This window comes from Chaetodon trifascialis, chromosome 19, assembly GCF_039877785.1.
Source record: "Chaetodon trifascialis isolate fChaTrf1 chromosome 19, fChaTrf1.hap1, whole genome shotgun sequence".
NCBI classification, from domain to species: Eukaryota; Metazoa; Chordata; class Actinopteri; order Chaetodontiformes; family Chaetodontidae; genus Chaetodon; species Chaetodon trifascialis.
Genome location: NC_092074.1, coordinates 21393332 through 21407918, shown reverse-complemented (window position 1 = coordinate 21407918; position 14587 = coordinate 21393332). Strand labels below are relative to the sequence as shown.

Genomic DNA, 14587 nt, shown 5'->3' with positions numbered 1-14587 from the left:
CAGACACAAGAGTGGTTTTGATCTTCTCATTTCTCTAAAGTGCTGCTTTAAGGAAATGTCCAGAGGGACAATAGGAGTCTGAAAATGGATAACTTTGGATGGATGTGATATTTAAACCAGGTATAAAAGTACTTTTTAGCATGTCTCACCTTCTTCTCCACTGACGAGCGAGTTGAGCTGATCGTCGACGGCAGCGCACACCTGAGTGATGAGCTCTCTCTGCACGTTCTTGATGGCGTTAAAGCTGGCGACATTATAGATGTGGCTTCTGTGTGGAGTGGAGGCCATTAGCTTCATCTCCTCTTCATCGGCCTGTTGGACACCTAAAACGGACAAAGAAAAAAAAAGTTGTGAGTTCACAGCGATAATCTATTAAAACAGGGAAATGGTGCCGCTGCAACTATGGTGATTATCACATCGTGTGAGGATCGCCGTATCAGAGGCTCCACGTCTGTAAGGACTGGATGAAACGAGCGATCTGCAAAGACGTCAAACATTTGTTTTCCTCGTTAGCATATTAAAAGCTCTCCAGCTGGATTCGCCACCAATCGACAACAAAAAAAAAACGCCAAGCCGCAACTTTTTTATTCTACTCTGGCTGGAAAGTCTGACAGCGTGGGCAGTAAATATGAAACTGGTTGGACTCCATTCTGAGACTGGTGAATTTTACAATCCTATATGAACTTACTGATCTGAAGGGGAAAATAACAGAGAATTTTCACTCTAATACTGTACTTCAGTGCAGTTCTGCATTTGATTATTGAAGACTTTCTTTTACTCCACTACAGTTTTTTGATGGTTGGTCTTTGATTACTTTGTAGATTCAGATTTTTATGGGAACTTTGAGAATAACATAACATAAAAAATTGTTGTTATTGTTCTGTCTTTTCTCTCTTCTTTCTTTGCTCTTTTTCCCCTTGATTCTTCCCTTTTTTCCTTCCTTCCTTGGTTCTTCTCACAGTATGAAAACATCTTTATGTGATGACTGAGAAACTAAACTGTACTTTACTGTGGATAAGTCTGACCGCAGTATTTTGACTTGAAACTGCCAATTTTTACACTGTGCTTTAAGTACTTTAAGGATCAATATTCTGCTCCTGGTGTTTATGAAATCAGTTTTCTTCTAATATATCTAAATGTCAGACACTGAACGTCTGTTTCCATCCTGAGAAAAGTTTGTGGACTGCATAGAAACCAGAGATAACTGTGATTACGCCTGATAAAATCTGATATGCTTACATAAATAAAAATAACTTAAATGTCGGTGACTTTTAGTCAAAATGCATCTTTGACTTCAGCTGACAGGAAGCCAGCCTCGTTTGTGATTTGACAAAACGTGAGAAACCATCTTGTTCTTCAAAAGCTGAGAGCATATTTTGTGTTTGAGTAATTTTCAATCAATGAGCAGATTTCAGAGGCGCAGAAGACGAGCTTGTTGTTATTGAACCGCCAGCCCTCTTTAGCACCATAGCAACAGCCCACTTCACTTTCTCCATCTTCAGACTGTGGAAAGTCTGACAGCGAAGCTCGAGCATAAACATACATAAAACTTGCTATCACTCGCTTGTAATGTTAATGATGTAGGAATTTCACCTTCTGCTTTCACGTCATCACAAGCTGCCTTTGTTACGAACGACGGCTAAAAGCATTAAATGCGAATGGAAAATGTAAGATGTGGAATGTAATAAACTTGTTCTGGCCACGTACCGAGGACAAAGATCTCCACCCCCCTGCTCCTCAGCTGCCTGGCGTAGCTCTCCACTGGATCCTCAGATTTGCCATCTGTGATGATCACCAGCACTTTGGGAAAACCCTTCCTGGCGCCAGCTGCCTCGCTGAAAGTGTTTTTCAGGAGGTGGTCGAGGGCATTGCCTGGTGCACAGAGACAGGGATGAGGGTTTAAACGATTCACAGCCAGGGAGTGTCTGCTGACAAAGTCTAGATTTAGCATGTCCTGAATACAGTCACGAAAAATAACAGTAATAATAATAATAATAATAATAATAATAATAATACATAGAAATGACTGCATTCAATACTGCTGCTGTGCGGACTGAAACTATCACTTTAGTCTCACAAGTTTACATGCAAACAAACTCATTCTGTTATAATTGAAATGTAAAAAATGAGTAAATCGGACATCCACCACACAAAGGTATAATTTAGTCAGGAGCTGAGTCCAGTGCAGGAAATTATGGGCTAGGGGGCTTGTGGGACACCAAAATACTCAACTCTGCGCCAAATTCCTATGATTTCAGTTATTTTTCATTCTTGATTTGAGTGTCCTGAGATTTGACCTCTAATGTGAAACATGCTGTTTGCTGTTAATGCAAAGAAAAAGTACTTGAAGTATTTACATGTACATTATTTGTTTCTGTGATGATCTACAAAGTCAATAATGGGTCCAAAAGTGAAGGATTAAAGAAATACAGAGTTGTTTCAGCTGTTTTTTTTTTTGTTGTTTTTTTTTTGGAGTATTTCCTCATGTAAATACAATTAATGAGTTTAAAAAAAGCATGAATAAAAGAATTTAATAAAGCAAAATATTCTAAAAAAGTCATGATTCATTGCTTGTTGCACACACAGGAAGAAAAAAGTACTAAAACTTATATATAAAGTAGATTTTTAAAAAGCTATGTATTTTTTATTTCAAATTAAGCTACAGGGAACAAAAAAAGTTAACAATAATTAAACAAAACCTGCAGAAAGAGAGTAAAAATCTAACATGAGAGGACGGTAGCCTTGTACCTGTCAAGGTGTCTCCTCCTTTGTACGGCATCGAGCCGATGGCCCGGAGCAGCGCCGGTCGGGTCAAGTGTGTGTTCATGTTGAATTCTGTTCGTGCGTCGCTGCCGTACTGGACCACTGCCACCCGGGTTTTGTCCTCTCCGATCTGAAAGGCGCCGGCCGCCGCTGAGATGAAGTTGCGGATGTATTTGAAGTTGGGCCTGCCCACGCTCCAGGAGCCGTCCACCAAGAACACCACGTCGGCAATGGCGCTGAAAGAGCATTCTGGGAGAAAAGCGAGGAGGGAGAGGGAGCAGAAGAAGAAGAAGGAAAGGTAAAATGAACATCATACATGGGACACTTCTGCAATTTAGATACCCTCCTCTAAAGTATACAAGAACAACATTTTAAAGAATTATGACAGAAATGTGGGATTGTCAGCGTTCTCAGTGGGTTTAAAGCTCGTCATTCATTATTTTCTGGTTGTTTTTAAAATCCTTGAACAGCTGTTCGCTCACACTGGATGTTCAACCAGACTGCAGTGTTTTCGGTGGAGGCACAGGACCCTGCTTCGCTCTTCTTTCTGGGAATTTCCTTTTGACTTTCCTCTCATGAAACGCAGGAAAAATCAGCACAAGCTCGTCATCTCGTGCAGAAGTGGGCCAGGGCAGCAGCAGCAGCGCTCTTGTAAATCAGCATCTGTAATGGTTTCCACTTCTCTCAGCACTTCAGGGCTGGGCTCCTCTCGCTCTGCTCCCCCGGCTCCGGCGGCAGCCCCCCGCCCCACCTACGACCTCCACACTGAGCATGTGCAGCTTCCTCCACATTGGCATAACTGGCCGCCAGGGGACCAAACCGATGACCAAATACTTCAGAGATTTACAGGGGCCTAATTTTGATTATTGAGATACAATGGGGTGTTGTGTGGTAAGAGCCTCCCATCGCTGCTGAGCTCACGCTGATGGACGCCGCCCAGCAGTGAGGAGGAAGGTCCAAGAGCAAAAAGTGGAAAAGTGGAGGAGGCACAGCGAAGACTGGAATGTTTGCCACTCATTATCTCAGCAATGAATGAAGCCTCTCCTCAAATTCAGGTTGAAAATGAATGAACAAAAGGACTTACTGAGTGAGTCTGAAGTGTCCTGTTTCCTTGAAGTTCCTCTCGTGCTGCCGCTCGACTCAACTGAAACACAACAACACAGTCATGTAATCAGAAGAGGCGATTCAGATCATCTGTACTGTTGATAAAAGCACACTCAGAAAAGCCAAATCTTTATTCTAACGCCATCTTGTGAACCATGTTCTGTCCAGTAACTGTCACTGCTTTTCTTCAACAAATGGCAGACCACTCCAACTGGATCCAAGCTCGCCTTTTGTTTCCATACATGAGACTTATTCTCTCATCTGAGGGTTTCTGGTGCAACATTTCCTTCTCATATATACAATGAACAAAAGGAGCTCCCAAATGGCGAAACTAATGAGTTGATGTCATTGTTTCCGACAGATTTCCAGGGAATCTCCGGAGCTCAGATCATCAGTGTTTGCGGTGGTGCCAAGCAGGCGTCCCCACCAAACTGCTGCCATGACATTAGTGAAGACCTCACTCACTGCTGGAAATCTGGGTCACGACTCAGTTACTGATCTGTATGTAATGTCAAATGAGACTTTAACCTTTAGTGTTCTTTTCTGACTTTTAACCTCGTGAAACTGCTCTTCTTATCGCATGCAGAATATGAATAATAAACAATTCAGCCAAAGCACGGTTTTTCTTAATTTGATGGATATTTAGAGGCCCCATAATGTCCTCAAGAAAGCAAAAACTGGAAGAGAGCATGTTGGTTGCAGCCAGTTCCCTCTATATTTTATTTATTTTCATTTCAAGAACGTACTGTGAAATCCTGTTGTTTATTTTGTGTTCCTTCTGTCTTTTTTCACTTGTCTTGTTTTGTAATTTATGAAGAAAGTCATGAAGCCAAAGACTTTTTCCACATTGTGGAAAAACAAAGCTCTAAGCCTGCATCCCAAAATTCACCAGCTGCTTTAATGCAAGAATAAACCCAAATACTGAGCTGCAAAGTTCAATATTGTCCTTAGAAACGGCAGCAGAGAATGAGAATGTTTTTGGGAAACATATAATAAAAACTGAACTCATTGACAAGTTAAATATAAATCAACGGCTTTTGTTTCCACACAGTTGCAGGAGGAAATGCGTCACACTGGACTTTGTCCTGATTGGCTCCCTGTGCTGCTGGACGCCTGCAATCCGTCCAAACGGGCTTTCAGTCAGGCTACTGCTTCTGTTTGTAAACGTGTTGAAGAATGTCATTCTCATCCAGAGCTGTCATGTCTTGTAAAACTGAGATGATGACAACCAGAGGGTGGACAAAATAATAGACACACACTCTGATCTGTACTATATTGTCAGGTGTTCCTGTTATTTTGTCCACTCAGTACATGGGGCTTTTAGTTATTCTACCAGCCACTTTGGTGGTTAGACTGAAGCAGACTGTCATCATGGTAACCTCTTGCCAAAGTAGACCAGCTGCAGACAAACTTTTATTAGCATCTGGCTGGATGTCTGGTGCTAATTTACACACACACACACACACACACACACACACACACACACACACACACACACACACACACGCACGCACACACACACAGTCGAGGACACGGTGACTCACGTGTGATCTGGCCAGAGATGGGCAGACTCTCCTCTGATCCAGCGTACGCAGATATCGTTACAACATAATCCACATCTGGACTCAGGTCTGAGATGGAGGTCTTAGTCGCAGATGCAGGCAGAGTAAATTCTTTTGTTGGTTCTTCTACAAGAATGCACAGAGTCAGAGGGAAGACATTAGGAAACTTTGTCCAAGAGTCAAAACAGGGCTTCAGAAAAACCCGATTCCGACTGTTGACCCGAGGACTGGAAGAGCCGCGTAAACACACAACAGTGTGATTCAGTTTGATTCAAACTTTCTGCGTTACTGGGAATCAAACACATTATTTTAATCATTAAATGCAATTAAATCCAATTCTCCCAAAATGCATTTGCTTGAAAGAATTTAATTGTCCTCCTCAAGTCTTCATTTTATCATTAAGTTAGCAGGCAAACATTGAAGTAGAAGTCCAACATTTGGGGAAATACACTTTGTTTCATTCCAAGAGTGAATGAGAAGCTCGATATCAGGCTCATGTCCGTGTTAAAGCTCCCATGAAATTAAAATGGATGTTTATCATCACAGACACATCACTGTATGTCTTAGCTAACTGTCACCTATCTGGCTCAACACTGACAGTCATTTTGTTATTCTTCACGCTATTTTAGAGTTAGTCATTTCCTGAAAAAATACTGAAAATCTATTACCTATAACTTTGCAAAAACAAAGCTTTATAACTTTACTTACTGATTGAGGAGAAACTGGAACATATTTAATGGAGAAAATGCTCTGGTTTCCCCGTTATGTACTCCTGATGGACAGATAGCTGCACTTGTTGCTAAAGTAACCGTTAACTGCTGCTAACTGTAGCTGACATTAGCTAATTAGCGTTGTTAGCCGTGCAGCTAGCAGTCCTGTTTGCTGACTCACCATCAGGGGTGCTAGGAGCCAAACCTGGCAGGAAAACAACCTTGATATTTCCTGCCATATAATAGGTCAATATCCTCCACAAGTCCCACCCTAGCCTCCTGTTTTTACATGAAACACGTAAATATGTGAAATCAAATCACACCCAGCTAGCTGTTTCATGGGAATTTTAAATACACATCTAGAATGGAGTGGTTAGCCTTGCTTAGCGTAGTAACATTTGAAAGCAGAAAAAAACTAGCCTGGCTTTCTCCAAAGTGAAAACCCACCTCAAACATTGACAAGCTAACTGTTAGTGAACCAGTTAAGTTAGCTAACAGTGCTTAAAAGTTCTACCTGTATGTAAATGTGGTAGCTAACATTAGCTCTATCACCAAGTTAGTTCAGTTAACAGTATGTAGCATTTAAACCTGGCAGTTCATGACCATAAATATGCAAGCTAACATTAGTTCTCTCAGTTAGCTGGTTCAATTAGCCATTAGCACAATCGCACCTGGCAGTTACTGACTGTAAATATGCATGCTAACATTAGCTCTTTCAGTTACTCACAGTAGTTGAGTTAGCTAACAGCATGTAACAGTTACTGGTGGTTAATATGCCAGCTAATGTTAGTTTTGCATTTAGCCGGTCCGGTTAGCCAACAGTATGTAACAGTTACACCTAAGTTAGTAGTTACTGAATGTAAAAATGCAAGCTAGCATTAGTCATCAGTTTGCTGGTTCAGTTAGCTAAGTTAGTATGTACAAGCAGTTACACCTGTAAATATTTAGTTGGAACTAATCACTACATAACAACTAGTCTGTGGGGTACTAGTGATGTGTAAATATACACTTAATTCAAAGTAATTCTCCACTTACTTTTAACTAGTTATAACAAGGCAAAGTTTGAACTTGCACAGAAGCTGGTGCAATAAAACTCCTGGCTTATTTGCATGGGAGCATCAGCATGTTGAAACAGGACATGGCCTTTCCCAAACTAGTGCCACAAAGTTTGATGCACACTAATCTCAAAAATGTCATTTTATAGTGCAGCATTAATATTTGCCTTCATTTTAACCAAGGGGAAAACCCTGAAAAACAGCCCCAAACCAAAAGCAAACAATGGCCATGTAGTGCAGAAAGGTCATCATTGGTAGCATGACAGAGGATTTTCCTCCTTTCATCAAATTCAGTGTTCATTTTGAGTTGGTAGAGGCATCTGATATGACTCTTAGCTGCTTCTTCAAATCCACCTCAAGTGTTTAATGAGCTCTGATGGACGTGACATCTACACTCCTGAGCTAATGCTGACAATTTTCCATGGCAGTGATAATGTTTTTCTTTTTTTCTCTTCTTTTATCATTAGAGTTCCCGGAGCCAAACATGTCTCCAGAAATCTCTGGATAATTGCGGGGAGTGTTGAGTCTTGTCGGGCAGATTGGTGTCTAAGAGAGTTTATGACACTTGTAATGTTTGGAGCTCGGCAGGACATAACTCGCAGGTTTAATGAGCACCCACCTGCTTCTGAGGTCACTTGTATTCTGTAGCCCTGTATCCTCGACTGTGGCCTGCTCCAGATCATTTGCACTGTGTTCTCATTCAAAATCTTAAACCTCAAATCTGATGGAGGGTCGACTGTGAAGAGAAGAAGGAGACACAGTTAATCCTGCAGCCTGGGGAGGTGAATGTATTGTTATGTGAAATTTGAAAGGCTTTTCCCAACAGTCAACACTTTCAGGGTGAAGTTTAGCAAGTTAACTGTTGGAAGCGAACGACACAAGACAAACCAAACCACAAATGTGAGGGACGCCATTTTGGAGAAAAAATGACCTCCGTTTGAGCTCGAGTGGCGAGCAGCCACAGTCAACAACTCAAGCAAAAACACAGTGAGACAAGAAACACAACGAAACAACACAACACCATCGTCCTACAGTTTAGAACATTCAGGAAGGAAACACACACAGGTCGAGAAATTTGGGCTGTGATCGAGTGTATGGAAGCAAAATGAGGCAAAAATGAATTAAAGAACTCCATACCTAGTCGTAAAAAAAACCTACAACTAAACACCACTTTCTCTATAAACTCTGAAATATTTTACTGTGAAAACCATCAATCTGAAGAAGGAATTTCAGGTTTTGAGCAATCAAAATTAAATTCAGACAGATGGTTCTTCAAAGTAAATGATTTCATTAAGTGCACATTAAGTATTCAGTCATGGTTAGATTTTACAAATAGGTATGTAGTCGCTGATTAAATTTTACTGGTTATGGCCTTTCTTTGCTTCCATGCACGTCACTTTAACAGATAACCGATTATGTGTTTTTTTCTTTTTGTTTGTTTGTTTTGTATCCAAAAATGTATTTTTTAATTCTGGAAAATCACCAGCAACTTTAAATAAAAATAAAGTTTCCCTCCTGTCAACAAACTACAACATGGACCGGCTGACATCCAGCAGACTGTCCATGACCTCAATCCAACTCAGGATGTTGAATTGACAAACAACAAAAACACAGAAATCTGATGAAACTCTCCGGTATTGATTATACAATGGATTAAGATCTGATAGATCGCTTTCATCATCTCCATTGCAAACCTCATAAAAGAATACACGACGTCAGTGAAGACACGTGTACATCTTTTCTCTGCTCGTTCGTTTCCCAAAAATCTGCACCAGAGGTTCTTAAACTACTTCAGCTCCAGACCCAAATTTAAACAAGAAATTGAATCACAGAATCTTTTGTTTTTGTCACAAACTTACCCTCCAGTTAAAACTCCAAGAATCCTTTTAGGATGTGGACTGTAATTTAAGAACCGCTGGTCTTTGTGACATTAACCAACAAACAGGATAAAAGTGCACACACATTAAAGTTTAACTGGTGATCACTGACATGGGGAATCATGCAAGTGTACATGAAAAGTTGTTTACAACAACTTGGAGCAAGGGACAAAAAGTTTCCATGTACACGAGGGACCACAGGTTATTTTGTTGTAAATATTTTAAAATGATATTCTTCAGGTTGGGGTGCAGAACGAGACCATAAACTCATACAAATAAAAGGTCGCTTGCCATAAAATCTAGCTTGCTATAATGCACTCTTCTTTCATGCTGCATTACAGGGTAACCCTTGTTTTAATTGGAGGTGTTCTTCTTTATAAGAGCTTAAAATGATTCTGAAATGACTCAAAAATCTGCAATCAAACAAGTTAAAGTGGCTTAATGACAAGATTATCTCACAGCTCATCTAATCAGTCTGGATCTGAACATGAAGGCAACGCAATCCTTTGTCATTAAAGCGGTTCAGAGGGCGGGGGGCACCCAACGACCATGGTGTAAGGCTGTAAGCACCTGAACTTGATCTGACTTCATGTAACAAACAGGTGGAAAAGGTGCATCTAGTTCATCTCATACTGGAGGAACGTTAATCTACAATAATCTGAGCTCTGGAGTTTGGGCTCTTTTTATGAACCTTTGCAGCAGCACAGATTCTCCTGAAGATGCCCAACTGCTGAGGAACCAAACATCAGCAGGAAATCATTTGTACAACATCTAATCTAGCTAGAGTTAAAAGATTACAGATCTAGACCGCCAACCAGTGAATCTGTTAGTGTGGAGTGAAGAATATCATTGGAAAATATTGTCGTAAAGCCAAGACTCAGGGTCGGCTGACCTGGTCGAGGCTTGACTGGGAGGGTGACAGGACGTCAAAAATGGAGGATCCACCAACCTGGTGAGTCAATTCAAGGGCCGCGGGATGCTGCTTCTGATTCCAAATGGCCAAAAACTACCCAAAAAAACTCTTAAACCATAGGCACACACACACACACAAACACACATACTCATATGCAGGTTTTCTTTCAGGCTTTCGGCATCTGCTCTAAACTGCTTCTGTCATTTTTCACCTGATATGTGACAGTTTAGAGCAGAGGCCTTCCTGTTCGAGCCTTTAGATCTGGCCCCAGCGTGTCAAACCGCTCCACACGATACAACCACATTACGATGCCGTGACTTCTGGAGAGGCAGCGAGGGCCTCCGCTGGCACGTTAAAGGGGGTCACGGGAGGTCACAATCTCTCCTGGAAGGAGACCAAAGAAAGATTCTCCTCCTCCTGCTGATTTGATGAGTTTTTACTGCACTTTTTTATTCTGAGAGAAAATCCAGAGGCACAGAGGAGCAGATTTTCTCTTCTCTTCTCCTAATCTCTAAAACCACTGGAAAATAATGTGAAACTCATATTTTGTCTTTCCGTTCCATCAGGAGAAAGAAGGAAACTTGGCCTCAGGCCATCTGGGGTTTTTTCCTTTTTCTTTTTTGAAACTGGAGAAATATACAGTAATAGGTAGTAGATTTTGAGCAAGGGCCCCTCCTGGTGTAAAGAAGATCAAACTACATCTGTCTGAGAGGAAAAGATGCCCCAGTTAATCTACAGATGGATATTTATTCCAGCTGTACAGCCTCATGTTTAATGCAGTTGACGCTAAAATGCATGTTTTTCTTCTTCTTCTTCTTTTTTTTTTAAGATTATTATTCATTCTCAAGACTAATACATTTCTTTCCATGGAATAAAAAAATACGGGATTGCTGGGAAAGTAAAATAATTAAGCTTTTTGAACAGTTTAAGACTTTTTTCACAGTGGTTGCCTCATAACCAACAAGAGCCCATATTCATTGTCCTTCCTCAGCTACGTCAGCGCTCTAAGCGAGTTACATCCATGACTAAAGCCACTTCAGAAGTGCTACTGGTTTGGTTGAGGGGAAAAAAAAAAGCTCCTATTCATAAATTCAAACCAGATATCTGAAGCTGCGACTGTTTTTCTCTTGAAGAGGAAATCTTGCCGATTCCTGGGGGAAACTGGAATTATTCGAGTGAAAAGAGAAATCATCAATCAAAGGTTAACCCGAGGCTGAAAAAGGCAAATCAGTTCAACAAATCAATTCACAAACGCACACATTTGCTTTCTCTGTCAGATTTTGTTTTTATTCAGGCCAAATATGCAGCTACACGTTGCAGGCAGAGGAAAGGCAGAGGTGAGAGGAGGTGAAGTCAGATGTGTGGGATCACAGAGAGGAGGAGGAGGAGGAGGAGGAGGAGGAGAAGCTTTACCTTGATCCTGGGCCTGAGAGGAGGACAGCAGCAGTGCCAGGAGGGCAGCCGCCGCCAGAGACAGCCTACTCTTCATCTTCAGCTCCTCTGGCTCAGCAGCGCATGAATGAAGCTGCGAGAGGAACGAAGGAGGCGGTTAGACCTTTGAGCAGCAGCCCCGCAGCAGCCTCAGGGTTTCACAAGACCTTCAAGCACAAACTGTGACGGTCAGGTCTCCATCACCTGCCCAGTCCAAATCTATTACCATCTGAATCTACTTTTAGATTGAATAAGTTGCTTAAAGGCCACCACAAAGCTCAGCTTTCACAGCAGGAATGTTTAACAAAAAGATATTTCCACGATCCTTGCGCTCGTAAAAACTGCTCCCAAGATACAAAAAAAACAACAAAAAAAAAACACAATTTTTAAAAAATACTACACGGCAGATTTTTAATGTATGAATGGCTTAAGTCCGAAAATCCACAATGGGGCAGCTTCAAGCAACCAACAAAGCCGGTTTAATATCATGGAAAACGTTAGAACTGTTAGAATAAAAGGCGCTCCGAGGCAAATCTGTCTCTTGCCCCGTTAGATGCGTTTTTCCTTCCTAAAGCATCTTAAATTCAAGTGCAACTACACTGAAAAATGTCCAATTCAGTATCTAATATGTCTGCTGATAAGATATCTCCATTGTAACGGAGAGAAAGTCTTTCGAACGTTCAGAATAACCGAACATCAAATCCTGGCGCCGTGCGCAATTACGCACCACATTGCCAAGAACTATTCCACGCGTTTCTCGAAATATCCCCATTAAAATTGGAAGATTCGAGATAATAAAATCTGGAAATAACACAACCTTTAAAACTGTAAGACATTATTTAATCTACGTGCCATATCATCACCTGGAACACAAATGATTCACCTGGAACTGGAAAAAAAATCATGCAGGACTGACCTACAGAGAAGACTGTGGAATTTCTTTGGTTTGGTTCAAGAAATTAAAAACAAAAAAGGTTAAAGTCTCTGTTGTAGACCCCAAACCTGAGAAAAGGGAGTGTGAGGTGGTCCGGTGCTGAAGTCAGAGAGCTCCGCGGGTTTTTGGTTCCCAGACGCGTCGGCGAGCCTCTTTCCAAGTGGGAAGACTCCCCACACAATCTGCTACTTAACAGGGGGGCTGCTCCCAGCTCTGCCTGCCCCGCCGCGAGCTCTTACGACATCCAACCGGGCCAAAAAATGATGTGTAACCTCTCAGAGTGCTGGGAGACACACACACAGACACACACACACACTCACACAATCGGAAACTTTTACATAGTTTTCTGCATTCCTTTCCGGTGATGGAGGGCTTCTGTGCGTCTCGGCCGCAAGGAGACAGCAGCGCAGACCTGCTTTTCGGGAAGAGGGGGATCAGCGGAGGGGAACTGACAGGCTTTCACCCCCTCTTTCATTTCGTGAATCAATGGGAAAATATTACACAGTCTAGTAAACTGAAGCTCAAGTTGGTCTTTCATTCCTGATTTCAGGGACGGAGCAGAAGTTTCTGAGTTCCTCAGCAGGGTCTGACAAAGCAGCAGCAGCTGCCCGAACTACAAATTATGACGATTAAAAGAAGTCCCGTGCAAAACCTGAACAATACCCATTCTCAGCTAAGACATAGAGATATAAAGGTAAAGCAAATTGCAAGAAAATCCCAACATTGTCCGAGATCAAAGTCCAAATTTGTAATAAATCCCCCCAAATGTGACATGTGGCTTCTCAGCCCCACAAACTGTCAGCATCCCCAAATGTGTTGAAGTCCTGAGCCTCAAAATTTTATCACAGAGCATGAACATTGCCAGATTCTGTATAGCGCCCCCAAAATCTGTTATTAGTCAGTGTCCAAACTTATAGGGCCCTGAAAATGTGTTACAGCGCCCCCAAAGTCCCATACGTGGTATTGCAGTGAATGAGCAGCCCCATCATCTCATGTGTTAGACTCTGCTGTCAAAGCTTTAAAATCTGTAACACCATTTGGATCTTTGATAAAACCAGAAAACTCTGCTGCTTATCAATTAAACTTCACACAAGCTTTGACAAACCATCATATTTTTTTTTAGGCTGGCAGGTCACAGGGACCTTCTTCTTGTGGTTTTCAGCAGCATCCAATCAGAAGTGTGTCAGCTTACTCAGCAGATTCCTGAGTGCTGATCAGCGTTGGGTTTTATTTCTGAGTCGGTGGAAGAGCTGCAGCTCATCTGATGAAACTGTCAAATGATCTGTGGTGGGTGTGGACAGATAGCAGAACAGGCCCGGGGCTGTCTCCTTCTGCACACGGACTTAAATTAAAACAGACAACAGAGAAGAATCCACCCAAGATTTGCATTATATACCTGCCAAATTAAATCCCTACTCTGGAAGTTTTGGTGATTTGTGTGTACAGAAGCAGCAAACCTCTAATGGAATGTCATTATTTACATGTAGACAGAGTATTTTGAAAAAAAAGCACGAATCCTTTTACACTTGATTTCATTCTGACAGTCCCACTGTCTGATTTCTTAGCAAACGTCGCCCTCTAGTGGCGGAAAACTGAACACCCACTCAGAACATGTTAATCTGCTGCTTTGTGGAAAAAGGCAGTTTCCTGCTTTTGGACAAAGATTACGGCACATTTACTTTAATCAATATTTCAAAACAGTTCTCTCATGTTTGGCACAGATTGTATACTTTGTAAAAAGACTGATAATATTTCTCTGATTGCTAAATTTATTGCTAAAATCTCGATTTATTAAAGTGACTTTTTTTTATACTGGTCTGGTTGGTGATGTTTAAAGAGTCGCCTCAGCCAAATTACATTAGTAGTACTTACAGTTTTACTTCATTATTTTCTTCCTTAACCTCAAGTACTGCACCTCAGGACAAATTTGAGGCATTTGCACTGGAGTATTTACGTTGTATATCCTTTCTACATGTGTTTGACAAATGTGTTAATTGGAAGAAATACTCCAAACACTCCAGATAACAGTAGTACAGGGTTTTTGCTTTCATATTGTCTTCATCAATATTTTAAACACAGTATGCAAACAAGTGATCGGACCCATAGGTCATGAGAAGAATGGTTTATTGATCCTCAAGTCATCAGAGACAGTACAAGAAATAAATATTGATCCCATGAACATCAAACAGCACCCCACCATGAGAGGAAACGCGCAGCCAGATACTCATGGCGGATTAG

The 14587-nt window shown here is 41.4% G+C and overlaps 1 protein-coding gene across 1 annotated transcript in view; it reads right to left on the bottom strand.

Annotated features, from left to right (window-relative positions):
• Positions 1-12514, bottom strand: part of col12a1b (collagen, type XII, alpha 1b) — a 115683-nt gene extending 103169 nt beyond the window's left edge. Inside the window, exons 1-8 of the mRNA XM_070987133.1 lie at positions 12332-12514; positions 11398-11509; positions 7814-7930; positions 5412-5555; positions 3848-3907; positions 2749-3012; positions 1708-1872; positions 150-323 (exon numbers count right to left, since the gene is read on the bottom strand). Coding sequence (XP_070843234.1) covers positions 150-323; positions 1708-1872; positions 2749-3012; positions 3848-3907; positions 5412-5555; positions 7814-7930; positions 11398-11473 — 1000 coding nt within the window. The 5' untranslated portion in view covers positions 11474-11509; positions 12332-12514. The remainder of the gene's footprint in view (positions 1-149; positions 324-1707; positions 1873-2748; positions 3013-3847; positions 3908-5411; positions 5556-7813; positions 7931-11397; positions 11510-12331) is intronic.
• Between the last annotated feature and the right edge of the window lie 2073 nt (positions 12515-14587).